Source organism: Dendropsophus ebraccatus, chromosome 1, assembly GCF_027789765.1.
Source record: "Dendropsophus ebraccatus isolate aDenEbr1 chromosome 1, aDenEbr1.pat, whole genome shotgun sequence".
NCBI classification, from domain to species: Eukaryota; Metazoa; Chordata; class Amphibia; order Anura; family Hylidae; genus Dendropsophus; species Dendropsophus ebraccatus.
Window position 1 is genome coordinate 210,186,560 of NC_091454.1, and position 16,254 is coordinate 210,202,813.

Sequence of the window (16,254 nt, forward strand, 5' to 3'; positions counted from 1 at the left end):
TTGACACCAAGACAGTTTAACCCTAGGCCTAACTTCGAGTTAGTAGAGGTAGAGGTCCCATTCTCGTCCAACCCTTCTTCTCTTGCTCCAATGGCAGACACCATTTTCTGCAATTCACTCAAAAAGAATTCCAAAGGTTTTGAACTAATTCTGTTTGTTCTGAATTGATTCAAACATCTATAGATTCATTATAGAAAGTCAGTGTTCTTCATGGATTTAAGACCTCAGTGGATGATATCTACTATTCAGGACCAGAAATTTTCCATACGCATGTTATTGAGATTGTCTTCTATTTTTCAGGGTGACTCTGGTAATGATGGTGTTCCAGGAGCTGCGGGTGAGAAGGTGAGTTATGGACTCCTGGGTATTGCGCTGAATCGTCAGTGATCAAGCACACCATATTGTTGGTAAAGCTGCGGCTCTTCAAACACACCTGAAATCTGGCTGAACTTTCTTTTGTAGTAACCCTTATGTGCTATGGTTGTTCAGGCATGTCAGGCCACACCCCAAGTGCAACTTTCCTTATATAACTTTAAAGCAGTCAAGCTCAATTTTTCTAGAAAAAAGTAATACATTTTTGCCTGCCTGTAGCCACCACTAGGTGGAGCTGGGGATCTTACTGCATACTATTAATACATTGAAATACATAATATAATGGTATGTATAATGAGAGCACTGTAGACAGCTTATCTGAAGGCAGGAGTTTTGTATAAAGATAACAGAGCTTCAACGACAAGGTAACATAAAATAGAGACTGCAAGATCCAGAATGTTCTACCCTCTCTGATATGCAAACACTTTTAGGGCTAATATCTAAATGTTCTTGTGGAGATGTGGAAAATAATTTTGTCCTATAATTGTAGGGACCAATGGGGCCTCCAGGACCAGTTGGATTTGCAGGATCAAAAGGACCCAATGTAAGTAGAGATCACAATGACCTAATACTTGATTATGACTCAGAATTAAATCTCTAACATACTGTTTGGCATAAGACACAGGGTCTATATTGTTGGGATATGCTCACACGCAAATAACATTTTTAATAAGAATCTGCACAGCTCAGATATCTTACATTGTCTTTGACACGGAATCCATGTGTATGGATGTCATGTTGGGTAGTCTGGAAATGGATTAACACATTTTCTTTCTCATCAGGGTTCTCCTGGAAAAGATGGTTTACCTGGACATGCCGGCCAACGAGGAGAGCCTGTAAGTGAAAGATTTGAACAAGATCCCCCCATATTAATCTTCTTATTCTGCGACATTCAAAACATCTATTTAGTTGGAAAAGACTGATAAAATATGGATTTGGTTGGATACGACTGATAAAATATAAGAAAGGAAAGCAACACCCCCAAAAGAATTGTACCCTCAAAAAGAAAGTAGATGCCCTAAGTAATTGCACCCAAAAGACCCCACAACACTAAGGGTTGGCCAGTGCCAGGCTGTCCCACACAGATCGGGGAGTCGCACTGGCATCACTCCATTACCAAGGTGAAGCACTGTGGCTGTTTCTGGTCTGCAGGGGGAGCCAGCTGCTACAAGTGGCTGCAATGGAACACAGCTGGAACAGCACGGGACCTGACAGTGTGAGCCCATCCAGTATCAACTCTATTTGTTTTGAGTCTACGGGGGTCTTGTGAATGTGGTTGTTTTGGAGGTGCCTGCTTTCCTTGATAAATAATCTTTCAGAGCAAAAAAAGGACCCTGTCTTATTGGGGAAATCCAGTATGTGTGCTGGCATAAGAAGCCCTTATAGTTGAACCATCTTTGGTTGTATTGGTATGTATCATCTACAGGTGACCACAATGTACAGTTGCCAGGCCTCAGCCTAGCTCCTATTCCCAGAACTAGATGTAGATGGACGTAGGAGATCAAATACATAAAAATCCCCATACTAATAACCTTTTTTACTTACCAGCAAAATTTGATATCTTTCTATTTTTCCTATCCCATGTAACAGGGTTTTCAAGGCAAAACAGGTCTCCCTGGGCCAGCTGGAGTTGTGGGGCCACAGGTATGTATGATATCTACAAAATAATAATGATGTTTAGTACGTTATACTCTTGAGGAAGATAAGGATTTGAGTTGTCATTATTAGGGCAAATCTGGAGAAACCGGCCCAATGGGAGAACGTGGTCACCCAGGATCCCCGGGATCGCCTGGTGAACATGGATTGCCGGGCGCTGCAGGACGTGAAGGTGCAAAGGTAAAGACCTATTCCCAATGCTATTAACTGATCCTAATATGCTGATGTTCTTAAGGGGGTTCACAAAGCAAAAAATAAATAGGCGGTCAATAATGAACATGGTATCTGGCCCTCAACTATGAAAGTAAACAAAAACAGTAGCCCTTCCTGATATTGGTTGACGCGACCATTCTGAGGCAGGCGGGCCAGACTTCTTTGCAGGAGACATGATCATTGTTACCTCTTTTAGGTGTCTTCTTTTTTGCTTGTTACCATTGTGGTAGGGGGCCGCAGTGGTTCACACCTCCAAGAGTGGTGAAAGCAACACTACATCTGGGCCAGGTGTTTTCCATGAGCTCTATTATATGTAGAAGCTTTAGGCCATGAAAAGCTGTCAATGTTTAAAAGTGGCCATAAATTAAGAATTTCAAGCAGCTGTCTTTTGGAAAAACATATTGTTCTTGTATGGTCTGCAAGCGTGTCATGTTGGAGGACAAAGTTGCAAGTTAAAACAGCAAGTCATCCATTGGTCCTGTCAGAGGCTTCCATTAATGGGGTAGTGCGGCGCTAAAAAATTATTCACAGAATAACACACATTACAAAGTTATACCGTGTACCCGGAAGTGTGTGGTGCATTATTCATTACCTGATCCGTGTCGAGGCCGTCCGCCATCTTGTGCCAAACGTCTTTTTCGGATGCACGGCCGAATCGCTGCCGCCGTCCCCCCTCCGCTGCGTCATAACTGTGCTCAGCGGCGGCCGAGTCATCAGCTGCTCAGCCGCGATTGGCTGAGCATAACTGTGCTCAGCCAATCGCGGCTGAGCACAGTTATGACGCGGCGCAGGGGGGACGGCGGCAGCGATTCGGCCGAGCATCCGAAAAAGACGTTTGGCACAAGATGGCGGACGGCGTCGACACGGATCAGGTAATGTATAATGCACCACACACTTCCGGGTACACGGTATAACTTTGTAATGTGTGTTATTCTGTGAATAATTTTTTTGCGCCGCACTACCCCTTTAATGGGGTGCAGATCCATAGTTGTTTAATGGTATGAACAACTTTTCAATTACAATATGCAACAAAGACCAAAAAAGTTCAATAAAGATCAGTTGCTCCATGGATATCTGTCATGGTTGGCAACTGTGGTATTACTTCCATCATTCTGTTCAGCCGTTCTCCTAATATGCAGTAGAATAGGATTCTTGCCACACCCCTCCCCCCGCCCTCCAGCTGCTGACTGACAGATGACTGCCTATTCTTGTATTTAGAAAGATTAAGAAATAAAATAAAATAAGGCTTAGTAGAGATGGGGCGTACTAGTCGGAGGAGGTCCCACCTTACTGTATATTCCGGCATGCCCTATAGATAATTCTGGGGATGAGTAGGTAGGATCAGTAGACTGGAAATTCCCAAATAAAGAGGCTCCTACAATCCACAATCCAACATCAAGCAACAGACTGTAGATCTCCTATTTCTCGATTCTACCAATTTGTGTTAACATAAGCTCCAATTTAATTATGACTAAAAGATTTTCCCATGCCTTTATAGCCGCTAAAACGTCTTCTCCCGCAGTGTGACGCCATGACTGGCAAGAGACTAGTGTCCTCATTATCTCCAAAAACGCCATATAACAAATGTTAATAGGTAATAAAACCAAGAACAGGACAACTGGGAACTTTGTAAATACTGCATCCAAAGTTCCCTTGACTCTTAAATCCATATACTCGAAAGCTACGTGGGAGGCGCACACGTCAAGGAAGAGCAATGTTTTATTTCAATGATCCGATAGTTCTACTTGCAAGCTCTGTATAGGGAGGTTTCAGAATGAAGGGACAAAAAGAGACACACAGCTTCTTTACTATAGTAATTAACACAGCGCCATCCAGGTCTTTGTGTCTGTTTCTGCATTCAATGGAATAGAGAGAAGTACCAAAGAGTGCCACAAGGAGTCACACTATGTATAACTCATTGAAGGTTATCGTCATTGTGGACAAACCTGGCAATGTCAGCATCTGTATGAACACAACTGAATGATTTTTTTTATAGTTTTCTTCATATTTGTATAAATATGGGGCCATAATTCAAGGGATAGTCTTCCGCTATAGAAGACGCATAGTACAGTATTAGATTACAGTTGTAGTCAAAATGAATTTGTCATTGAACAATTGTCTTATGTGTTTTTAATCTTTTTTTTTTTTGCTGCTGTTGAACTTTGACAGTCATTTTATATGATATTGTCATTGTTTCCAACCATTTAAAAGTAATACAATCTTTTATTACAGGGTGACCCAGGTCCTTCTGGAGTACCTGGTAAAGCTGGACCTCAAGGGTTAAGGGGATTTCCTGGTGCCCGCGGTGTAGGGGGCGAAGCGGTAAGTATTGCTGATGCTTATACACATCTACAGTACATGATCTATGTTACACGTCACACTGAACCTCTATTCTCTTTGCTTTGTTTTGGTAGGGTGCTCCTGGCTTAAAAGGAGGAGAAGGCCCAGTTGGTGCACCAGGAGCCATTGTAAGTGTCCGACATTCAGAAATTCCTGTCCCTTTCTATTTCTGTTACTTTTATACGTTTATCCAGATAGTCCCTTGAACTCAAATCCTTTCCTTAAAATTGCACACAGGGTCCAGGTGGAGAGAGGGGTCCATCTGGACCGGCTGGTGGAATTGGTCTTCCAGGACGTCCTGGATCACAAGGACCACCGGGACCTGCTGGTGAGAAGGGGAATCCAGTAAGTAAAGCGAAAAGATGACATTGTGTCTTTATTGTCCATTAAGCTAGCCACACACCTATGTCTCACAGTTATGTCATACTCAAGTAATGCTTGGCTCAGCCCATTGGTCATGTGTTCTGAATAGGAAGATAGGAGGTAAGCCATTACAAGACTTCTCTGTCCAGAGCAGGAGAGGTTTTCTATGGGGATTTGCTGCTGCTCTGGACAGTTTCTGACATGGACAGAGGTGGCAGCAGAGAGCACTGTGTCAGACTGGAAAGAATCCACCACTTCCTGCAGGACATACAGCAGCTAAGTACTGGATTAATTGAGATTTTTAAATGGAAGTAATTTTTTAATTATTATAACAGTTTATTTAAGACCATTTTTTCCTCCGGAGTTCCCCTTTAACCCCCCACGACAAAGGGCGTAAATTTACACACTATTGCCGGTAAGGGGGTTCAGAACGGGGCCGCGTGGCGACCCCGCTCTGAACCGCCGCAATCCCAGGTGCCGCATTTAGCCCAGGACCGCGGCTATTAGCGGGCACGGTCCGATCGCCGTGCCCACTAATAAGGTAATCAGATGCAGCTGTCAAAGTTGACAGCTGCATCCGATTACCGTATGCAGCCGTTCCCTGGTGTCTAGTGGCGGAGATCGCCCCCCCGGGACGTTGTCCCGGAGGAGCGATCTCCATGACTGATGCTGGCCGGGGTCTCCGCCAAGATGGCGCTGGTCCTGGCTCGGCACTCGTTTGTTTTCGGCTGCAGCAGCCGAAAGCAAACGAGTGCCGACCTTATTGATCTTTGCTGTATAAGTAAACAGCAAAGATCTCAATGAGAGATCAGAGTGTATATACTAGAAGTCCCCCAGGGGGAATAACCCTAACCCCAGGGGGAATAATCCCAACCCCAGGGGGGGAACAACCCTAACCCCAGGGGGGGAATAACCCTAACCCCAGGGGGGAATAAACCTAACCCCAGGGGGGGGAATAACCCTAACCCCGGGGGGGGGGAATAACCCTAACCCCAGGGGGGAATAACCCTAACCCCAGGGGGGGAATAACCCTAACCCCAGGGGGAATAATCCTAACCACAGGGGAGAATAAACCTAACCCCAGGGCGGAATAACCCTAACCCCAGGGGGAATAACCCTAACCCCAGTGGGAATAACCCTAACCCCAAGGGGGGCTTCTAGTATAAAAAAATAAATAAAGTTGTCGTTGTCAATAAGTCCCCTCCCCTAATAAAGTCTGAATCACCCCCCTTTTCCCGGGTTATAAATAAAAATATAAATAAATAAACATGTTTGGTATCGCCTCATGCGTAATCGCCCGAACTATTAATTAATCACATTCCTGATCTCGCACGGTAAACGGCGTCAGCGCAAAAACTCCCAAAGTGCAAAATTGCACATTTTTGGTCGCATCAAATCCAGAAAAATTTTAATAAACAGTGATCAAAAAGTCGTATATGCGCAATCAAGGTACCGATAGAAAGTAAACATCATGGCGCAAAAAATGACACCTGACACAGCCCCATAGACCAAAGGATAAAAGCGCTATAAGCCTGGGAATGGAGCGATTTTAAGGAACGTATATTTGTTAACAATGGTTTGAATTTTTTACAGGCCATCAGATACAATATAAGTTATACATGTTATATATCGTTTTAATCATAACGACTTGAGGAACATGAATAACAAGTCAGTTTTACCCCAGGGCGAATGGCATAAAAACAAATACCCCCCAAATAAACAAAATGTATTCAATTTCACCACACATTGAATTTTTTTTCTGGTTTGGCAGTGTACTTTATGAAAAAATTCAGCCTGTCATTGCAAAGTACAATTAGTGGCGCAAAAAATAAGGGCTCATGTGGGTTTCTAGGTGGAGAAATGTAAGTGCTATGGCCTTTTAGGCACAAGGAGGAAAAAAACGAAAATGCAAAAATCAAAATTGGCTCTGTCCTTAAAGTGTCAATGTCGTTAAAATTTTTATTGCAGAAATCAATAGTCCAGGCTATTTTAAGAAACTTTCTATTTATGGGTTTATTAACTGAAAAATAAATTTTTATCATGAAAAAGCAGTTTGAAGCTCTCCCCCCTGTCTTCATGGTTTTCCTATGGAGAGAGAAAGTAAAAGCCGCAAAACAGGACAACAAAGAGTTAATTTACATTCACATCGCGGGCTCTCTCTTCTGACAGTCACCAGGACCTCTCTGACCTCTAATTAGGGCTCTGAATAGCTCCCCCGCTGAGCAATCCTTTGTTCTTGGATCTCTGCTGCCCCTAATCTCCTTCCCCCTCCCCCTCCCCTCTTCATAGACCAGACAGATCCGACTGATGAAAAAACTGTCGAGATTTCCTGATTCTGAGGCGTGGATGACAGAAAGGAGAGGAGGGGGGACCTGGGAAAAGGCTTTTTACATGCAGATAATGGCATATTCGGCTAATAAACCCAATTACAAAGTTTCTTAAAATCGCCTGTACTATTGATTTCTGCAAAAAAATTTTTTTATCGACAGTGACACTTTAAGGGGTGAATTAGCGCTGTAAGATGGTTGACTGGAGCACATGTACCAGTGGTCCCCATGAATTTGAATGGTCACACTAATAGATGACTATGGCAATAGGATTAATAAAATATAAAATATTAGAAAGAACGAACCGGATTAGAAAAATATGACAGAAGGTTTATTTCAAAGTCTTTGATGGAAGAATAAGCAATAAATCGTATGTATAAGTTGCAGGAAGGCGTGCAATGTCTGAGTGATTTATGGGTGGATTCCTGCTCCAGTGAGATCAGATTAACCAAGGATTTTCTAACCCCTTGGTTGAGGATGCCAGAATGTTTATGGACTTTGTATAGTATTTATCATGAATAACTTATTATGTTTGGCTACACAGGGCGAGAAAGGACCTGTGGGTGGAGCTGGCCAGGATGGTGCCCAGGGAAGCGTTGGACCACCAGGACCCGCTGGCCCACCAGGACCTGCCGGGGATGATGGAGATAAGGTATTATTTGACTCAACAGTTTGGCGCCTTTATTTCTTGCCTTTTGACATTAAATATGAATGTTTGGGTTTTTTTTAACCTTCTTGATAATTTTTAGGGTGAAGTGGGCGGTCCAGGACAGAAAGGAAGTAAAGGAGACAAGGGAGAAGCAGTAAGTATATATGTGTATCCAAATCTAATAACACAGCTTATGCGCTATAGGAGGGATGGAACATGACTGAGGCAGTGTATGAGGGAAATCCGAGAGGGTACAGAAAAGAAATACAATATAAAATGAAGAATTTTAGAAATTTTTAGAAAATGTAAGAAAAACAAAGCATCCGCTTTTTTAAAAATAACATCAGTTATGAATGCGTTGTAATTGACGTCAATGGAATTTACTATTAAATTCAATGGACCTTCAAAACAGAACTGCACCCAAAAGGGCCCGAACTAGAATAATGTACCAACAGCCGATACCGAAACGCGAAATGACGAACGCGATTTAAAAAAAAATTTAAATGTAAAGGAAAAAACAGCATGTGAACATAGCCATACAATGTTTATTTGTTTTTTGTTTTAAGTTTTTTTAATTTTTTGTAGGGACCTCCAGGACCCACTGGCATCCAAGGTCCAATAGGACATCCTGGTCAAGCAGTAAGTATTGTGTTGGAAAGATCTTATTCATAAACACACGTTCTAAATTCGTTCCTACACACGCCTTCAAAAGTACATTTTTTTTTTAATGAAAAGTTATTCATTGCCCTGTTGTTTTGCATAGGGCCAAGATGGAGATCCGGGACGTAGAGGTCAATCAGGAATGCAAGGACAAAAGGGAGATGAAGGTCAAAGAGGGTTCCCTGGTGTAAGTGGCCCGAGGGGGCTGCAGGTAAGTGAAATATTTCCATAGTTTGTCTCTTGAAATTTTCGTACTTTGACTTTCATAAAGTATGGACATGGTCAAGGATCTACAAACCATAGAGGTGCTAGGTGGTCCTTGGAGAGAGATAAATATACTCGTTTGCTATTAGGTGGCTACAATTTGTACAAGACTTAGGGGAAGATTTAATAAACTGGTGTAAAAGTAGAATTGTCTTAGTTTCCCCTAGCAACCAGATTCCACCTTTCATTTTCCAAAGGACCTGTGATGAATGAAAAGTGGAATCTGATTGGTTGCTTGGGGCAACAAAGACAATTCTGTCGTAATGCCTGGTCATGCTGCCCGTGACTGAGGGGTCCAATTACTTGAATGTGTGCTGGAGTCACGCGACCAGGCAGCCCAACACAGTGGTTCTTGGTCATGTGACCGGAATTGGCGTGTAGGCCTAGCCTTAGACATAGCGCACAATTCTGGGAGCCAGTTGCATTTATAATACTGGACACTCATGCTCTGTATGCAGTATCTCATTTTCTCTGCAACAAGGACCCTCTGTCCCCACTATAATTTTTAGACACTTTGTCTACCTGACTTGTCCCAACCAGAATATTCCTTTCATGTATCTTATTTAAATAGGCATGTCCCAAAACAAATGATTTACGGATTAAATTATAATAACATTTCTATTATATCCCTTCTATAGGGTATGCCTGGACCTCCGGGAGAGAAAGGAGAAAGTGGACACGTTGGACCAATGGTATTATGGACAAAACAAATAGAATCAGTAAAACAGACTGATGAGCCAACAAAGGTTTAACATATGTTTATGATTGCAGGGTCCCCCTGGAATGGGAGGTCCAAGGGGTCCTATGGGTCCCAACGGTGGAGATGTAAGTCTTTTTAAGGTGTTTAGAAACAACGAAAACTAAATTAGTCCAGATCTGACTCTTCTGATTTCACTTTTCAGGGTCCTGGAGGAAATCCAGGTGGCACCGGACAGCCGGGAGCAGTGGGAGAAAAGGTGGGTTGAACATTATCAAAGGAAAAATGTTCCATAGTCATTTTAGCTAACTTAGAAATATAGGGTGAACCATTCTAGGTGTTACCTAACAATCCGTACTGTTTTTATAGGGAGAGTCTGGAGAAGCTGGAGATCCAGGACAACCAGGAGAACCAGGTCCCCCAGTAAGTAATAAAGAAGACTGTTCAACTTTTCTCATTGGTGGTCAGGTGGACCCATACTATAGTAGTCATCCCTTAGGTCTAAGCAACTGGAAAATTCTTACTGGTTGTGTCTTTTAAAATAGGCCCAGTGCCTTGGTTAGAGCAAAAAATAATCTTTTAATCTGCAGCGCTTTGTCGTACTGGCGTGGCCTAGATTGACTGTGCCCCAGGTCTCTGACGCCTCTCTTTTCGTTTTCCCCACCCTCCTCATCATTAGGGACACCCCCAGGCTGGATTTCTATTCATCACTTGTCTAAACAGTGCACGTGTCGCCATGGCACACGAGCAGTGTTTAGACAAGTGATGAATAGAAATCCTACCCAGGGGTGTCCCCAATGATGAGGAGGGTGGGGGAAGAAGAAAGGAGAGGCGTTACAGACCTGGGGCACAGACTGCCTAGGCCTCACCAGTATGACACAGCGCTGCTGATTGAAAGATTAAATTTTGCTTCAAACAAGGCACCGGGCCCATCTTAAAAGACCCGACTGGTAAGGATTTACTCTGATCAAATGGACGGTAATTTGGTGGGGTAGGTTGGTTTATACTTCATTTTCATATCGGGGTAAATTAAAAAGGTAAGAAGGAAATGTAAGATGGAAATATTGGACAGTCACTTTATAGACTATGATCTTTTTCCAGGGAGGCAAAGGTGATGTTGGTGAAAAAGGAGAATCAGGAGCATCAGGTTCAGCTGGCCCACCCGGAAAGAAGGGAAGACCAGGAGAAGATGGACCAAAAGGAAACATGGTGAGATGACTAAAGGAACATACCATAATTGTCATGGTAAAATAACTTTTAGAGGATACAGATAATCTTCTGAGATCCCTAGTAGACTAGTCACCCAACTACTAGTGAACAAAGGGAAATATCACAAGGATAGAGTTCATTTGATTTACTTCTATTATATGCAGTTGTTGTCTTGAATTTATGATATTCTTTGATTTAGGGACCCATTGGTTTTCCTGGAGACCCGGGACCACGTGGAGAAGCTGGAGTTCCGGTGAGAAGTTATGGAATTCTTTCTTGCTATAAATGCCTACCTATGTATATTCTGACTAATAATGAACTTATTTTTAGGGAGTTGATGGAGTGCCTGGAGAAAAAGGAGAAGCTGGAGAATCTGGTAATCCTGTGAGTATAAGACACATTCTATCAGTATTGGTTTTCAAGATTTAGTAATCAAATTTTTTTTTTATCATAGTAATTTGATGTGTTAATTTTAATATTGTGTTTTGAACTTAACATCTAGACCCCATATGGTTTGGCACCCAAAGGATCCAAGCTACACTTATGTACATTTGGTTCAGAAGAACCATTGGGGGTCCAGGTGTTACATCTGGAATATGGCCATCTAAACAAGGGCAAAAAGTTCAGATTAAGGCCTTAGCATTAGGCTGACCATACCAAAAACATATGACATTCACCTTTTATTGTAACTTTCGCTTTAATTTAGAACACCTAAACAAATTATGGAGGTCTAAGAGTCTTTTGTTTTTCCGCATGAGAGTTAGGTCTACAAGGAAATTATAATGAGACTGGATGCCAACCATGTCCAATCGAGGCCTTCAGTGAGGTTACACTAAATTATCATCTCCACATTCTGATTTAAAGGGTAGCAATGTAAAATTCCATTCACACAGGACAAGTCTTTGGTTAGAGTTGCAGTCCATGGGGTAACAAGGCGTAACTGTTGGCACACAATTGTTAAAATTGGTTAAAATTGTTATCCACAGGGTAGGATGAATAAATAATTGTATACATTATTATATTGATTGTATAACATGACACTAGATGCAAGAATCTGCACTCCATGACATGGTCTCATCCACACTAAGGAATAGTCAACTGGAGGGTCCCCTGTCTATCAGAGCTGTATGTCAAAGAAAGTGAAGCCAGCTCAGCACCAAGAGTCCACCTCTCCGCATGAGTCCCCACTCCAACAGCGTGTAGATACTAGGAATAGCAATCACCTGGGCTCAGCAATGCGGTGCTCAATAAACTTTCTGCTATTCTGCTATTATCAGAGCTGTATACCAGGCCTTGGCATGGATGGCTGGCTGTACACTGCTATGGAGATGGTGGAATTCCGTAAGATGGCCATACACTGTTGGCTGAATGATCATTTGGCTGACAGTTATCTATCCTGTCCTCCCCATACACATAAACATTCAGCATGGCCAAACATTTATGTGTTTCCTTTGGGTAGAAAAGGGTATTTGCTTTTCCCCCTGAGAACAAAGGGGTTGGGAAGTGAATCTATCACACTGGACCCTATCTCCAACAACATCATCTTTGGATAGTCTGGAGGCCCTCATATAACTTATACCAACAGTGATCCACTTAATAAGAAAGTTGGTCGAATGTGGCACTGGTGGCAGGTTGGGTCAACTTTAGTATAAAGTGTATGGTGACCTTAAAGGGGTTATCCAGCGCTACAAAAACATGGCCACTTTTCCCCCTCTCTTGTCTCCAGATTGGGTGGGGTTTCAAACTCAGGTCCATAGAAGTAAATGGAGCTTAATTTAAACCACACCTGACCTGGAGACAAGAGAGGGGGAAAGTGGCCATGTTTTTGTAACGCTGGATAACCCCTTTAAGTCTGCTAATACAGGACAGTGGTTCCCTCATTCCACTCCAAGTCTGATAAATAGCCATGTTAGAACACTACTGTTCACTTCTTTCTGGGGAAGAAATTGAAGCCTTAAGATGTTCTGCTTATGAGCCGGCACACAAGATGCTTCCTGTTCACTTCCTCCTGCCGCTGCCACATACACATTAGATAAAATGTCAGCCTCCAATTTAATGGGGATGGTCCACCTATCTAATGTGTATTAGGTCACTGACATAGGTTAAAGGTGATCCTCTGCCTAGCAGGTTTATTGGGGAGTTAAGAGGAATGTCTTTAGAGTTCAGCTGGCAGCCATCTTGTCATAGCAAAATAACCCATTGAAAGTTTTAACCCTTTGTTACATTCTCAAACTTTACTCATTACAGGGGCCACTTGGACCTCAAGGAGAACCAGGACCAACTGGTCCACCAGGCAGAAGAGTAAGTACCAGAATCTATAATGTTGGTGTTGCCATTTTTTGCTAGAATATGTTGAATTAACATGATCTCATATTTTTAAGGGCCAAGTTGGACAAGCAGGCAAAGAAGGCCGGCAAGGTGAAAAGGGAACAAAGGTATGAATAGAACAAAACAAAATATGTACCAAACAAGGTATCATAAACTGTTATAACAATTGATATATAAATGTTTACTAGGGAGAGCCTGGCACTGAAGGTCTTCCTGGAAAGACTGGACCAGTGGGCCCACAGGGATCACCAGGAAAGCCAGGATCAGAGGGTATGAGGGGCATTCCAGGACCGGGGGTGAGTGCTCACTCAGATCATTTGTAGGAAAGACTCCTTCATAATGCAATGCATTTAATATGATTAACTTTTTCTTTTTTTTTTCACTAGGGTGAACCAGGATTATTAGGGCCACCTGGTCAAACAGGACCTCCCGGGCCCACGGTAAGAACAGAAATGGAGGGTGTAAAGAAGCAATTACATTTCCAGTTTTCCTTCATTTCTTGATTTGCGCTTCGATGTGTCCACTTTTTGAAAACTGAAAATATTTTGTCACTGTAGGGTCCATCCGGTCTGCCTGGCCTTAAAGGTGACCCAGGGAACAAAGGAGATAAGGTGAGGTTTATTCCTTATAGTCTGTTATAAAGTCAATGGGTTTGCCACAGATGTCCTTTTTACTGGTATGCCAACATATTTAGACCATATAGACCCAAAATGAGATATAAATTTGGACATTGTGTCCCCCGATGGTAAGTTGATTGAGTGCCTTACTACAATTCCAAGAGATCCATTCTACTGGGATTTGTGGGACAACCTGGCAGCAAGTGTTCAAGATCCTAGTAGCTCACCAAGGGAAAATGAAATATTCAACAGTACCCATTGTTCATGTAATAAAAGAATGAACCAGGTCCGCTATACAGTCACTGTCCATTGCAGATTAGAGTTGGCCGTTCTTAAAATGGGACACTCCTTGATTAACTAAAAATTTCCAATGAGGTAGTTGACAATACATTTGGAAAATAGTCAACCCTTTTGTGGTGTTATTGCTTCAGGGCCATGCTGGACTTATTGGACTAATAGGACCTCCAGGAGAAATGGGAGAGAAAGGAGATAGAGGACCAGCTGGAATCCAAGGTGTGCAAGGACCTAAGGGAGATCCAGTAAGTGTTACTTTCTGATATTACCAGTTACGCATACCTAAATACATGATAAATTAAAATATATTCTTCTATTCAGGGTACGGTGGGTCCTGCTGGACCAAATGGACCTCCAGGACCAAGTGGCCTTTCGGTAATTACCCTTTCAATGTCTTTGTTAATAACTAAAAACCCCTGTGATAAACTTATTGAGGTCAAATCAGTCATTGGATTTGTAATAGGATTGATCCAGAAAAGCCTCATGGCTGCCATTATAAATGGAGGCCATGAGATGCTATTGTAAGCAAAGCCTATAAAAGTGATGTAGCCGAAAGAAGTAGGTCAATGGAGAAGAGCTAATTTTTTTTATTGTTTTACAGGGACCTTCAGGGCAAAAGGGATCCAAAGGTAACCCGGTAAGTTTTAATTGATAAAATGTTCTAAATACGATAAAGGTTCATGGATAATAGATGTGGTACAGTGGTTTCTATTTTTGGCTCATTTCAGTAGTGTACAGTAGTTTACAGTATCAACATAGGGGAAGGCATTGGCGGGGCTCAAGTTAAAAAGAAAAAGTCCCCTGTTGATATTGGTTTTTACCATTAACCATTATGGTAAAGGGCCCTATTCCAAGGGGAAAGAATGGTATAAACTTGACGGGTTTTTTTTAGACTTGAAAGAGGTTGGTGATATTGAGTTATGGTGGTTTTACACGGAACGATGTATCGTTCGAATTTGCCCGATAACGGTCGAATTTGAACGATAATCGTACGTGTAAACGCAGCGAACGATCAAGCGACGAGCGAGAAATCGTTCATTTTGATCTTTCAAAAAGTTCTCAAATCGTCGTTGATTGTTTGCAAAAAATTCGCAGATTGTTCAGTGTAAACATTCTTTCAACGATTTCCCCTATGTGTGAGATAGGCTTAAGCGATCGCAAAACGATCGTAAAACGAATATTCCGTACGATGTATCGTTCCGTTTAAACCCCGATCGCTATAAAAAAAAAATCGTTCATTCAAAATCGTTAATCGTGCGACTGGGCGAATTATCGCTCTGTGTAAAACGACCATTACACAGGCAAAAAGAACACAAGATCAGGGTGGCCTAAGGGCCCTATTCCACCGGACGATTATCGTTTGCATAATCAGTAATGACCTGGAAACGTTCACTCATTTCCATGGAACGATAATCGTTACTTATGATCGTAATAGCAATCATTTTTCTTCGCTATTTATTCGCTATTGCGTTCGTATCTATTGCGAATGACCGAACGATGTCTTATTCAATGCGAACGATTTGCGAACATTTTGCGAACGAGCAACGATAAAAATAGGTCCAGGTCTTATAAAGCGATCAACGATTTCTCGTTCGGTCGTTAATCGTTAACTGCATTTCAACCGAACGATTATCGTTTAGATTCGAACGATTTAACGATAATCTGAACGATAATCGTCTGGTGGAATAGGGCCCTAAGCTGGGCCCCTCTGCTCATTGGACCCATAGAAGCTGCCTCTATCATACATGCCCCGCTTTTGTCACCAGATAAAATCATTGATATTGATGTTCTTTTTCTACAGGGACCAATAGGTATGAGAGGAGACCCCGGATCACCTGGCCCTCCTGGCTCACCAGTAAGTGATGGGGATAGTATTTATCATATTAGCGCAGCTACATTTGATTTAAAGCTGTATAACTGTATATAGGTTAATACCATAACAAATAGGTTATTGTCAAAAAATGGTAATTGGCAAAATGGTAATATCAACTGTATTGTCCATAACAGGGACGTCCAGCACAAACCATACAGCCCCTCCCCTATGAAACATATGAAGGCAGAAGAAAGAGACGGCGTCACTCTGATGGAGAGCAAGCAGATGAGGGACCCACAGACTATATGTCTGATGGCATGGAAGAAGTGTACGCCACGCTAGGATCCCTGAAAGTGGAGGTGGAACAGATGAGGTGGCCAGTGGGATCCAAAGAGAGCCCGGCAAGAACATGCAAAGAGCTCCAGCTGTGTCATCCCGAATTCAAGGATGGT

The 16,254-nt window shown here is 42.4% G+C and overlaps 1 protein-coding gene and 1 long non-coding RNA gene across 2 annotated transcripts in view; one reads left to right on the forward strand and one right to left on the reverse strand.

Annotated features, from left to right (window-relative positions):
- COL5A3 (collagen type V alpha 3 chain) overlaps positions 1-16,254 on the forward strand; it is a 129,673-nt gene that overhangs the window by 109,837 nt on the left and 3,582 nt on the right. The window contains exons 34-62 of the mRNA XM_069946380.1: positions 301-345; positions 863-916; positions 1,155-1,208; positions 1,963-2,016; positions 2,101-2,208; positions 4,474-4,563; positions 4,656-4,709; positions 4,819-4,926; positions 7,816-7,923; positions 8,021-8,074; positions 8,506-8,559; positions 8,684-8,791; positions 9,483-9,536; positions 9,616-9,669; positions 9,747-9,800; positions 9,911-9,964; positions 10,643-10,750; positions 10,950-11,003; positions 11,081-11,134; positions 12,998-13,051; positions 13,132-13,185; positions 13,267-13,374; positions 13,465-13,518; positions 13,636-13,689; positions 14,127-14,234; positions 14,311-14,364; positions 14,591-14,626; positions 15,791-15,844; positions 15,997-16,252. Coding sequence (XP_069802481.1) covers positions 301-345; positions 863-916; positions 1,155-1,208; positions 1,963-2,016; positions 2,101-2,208; positions 4,474-4,563; positions 4,656-4,709; positions 4,819-4,926; positions 7,816-7,923; positions 8,021-8,074; positions 8,506-8,559; positions 8,684-8,791; positions 9,483-9,536; positions 9,616-9,669; positions 9,747-9,800; positions 9,911-9,964; positions 10,643-10,750; positions 10,950-11,003; positions 11,081-11,134; positions 12,998-13,051; positions 13,132-13,185; positions 13,267-13,374; positions 13,465-13,518; positions 13,636-13,689; positions 14,127-14,234; positions 14,311-14,364; positions 14,591-14,626; positions 15,791-15,844; positions 15,997-16,252 — 2,155 coding nt within the window. The remainder of the gene's footprint in view (positions 1-300; positions 346-862; positions 917-1,154; positions 1,209-1,962; positions 2,017-2,100; positions 2,209-4,473; positions 4,564-4,655; positions 4,710-4,818; positions 4,927-7,815; positions 7,924-8,020; positions 8,075-8,505; positions 8,560-8,683; positions 8,792-9,482; positions 9,537-9,615; positions 9,670-9,746; positions 9,801-9,910; positions 9,965-10,642; positions 10,751-10,949; positions 11,004-11,080; positions 11,135-12,997; positions 13,052-13,131; positions 13,186-13,266; positions 13,375-13,464; positions 13,519-13,635; positions 13,690-14,126; positions 14,235-14,310; positions 14,365-14,590; positions 14,627-15,790; positions 15,845-15,996; positions 16,253-16,254) is intronic.
- Positions 1-16,254, reverse strand: part of LOC138768236 (uncharacterized) — a 77,609-nt gene that overhangs the window by 18,394 nt on the left and 42,961 nt on the right. Inside the window, exons 2-3 of the long non-coding RNA XR_011358967.1 lie at positions 1,918-2,029; positions 1,072-1,206 (exon numbers count right to left, since the gene is read on the reverse strand). This is a non-coding gene — a long non-coding RNA (uncharacterized lncRNA). The remainder of the gene's footprint in view (positions 1-1,071; positions 1,207-1,917; positions 2,030-16,254) is intronic.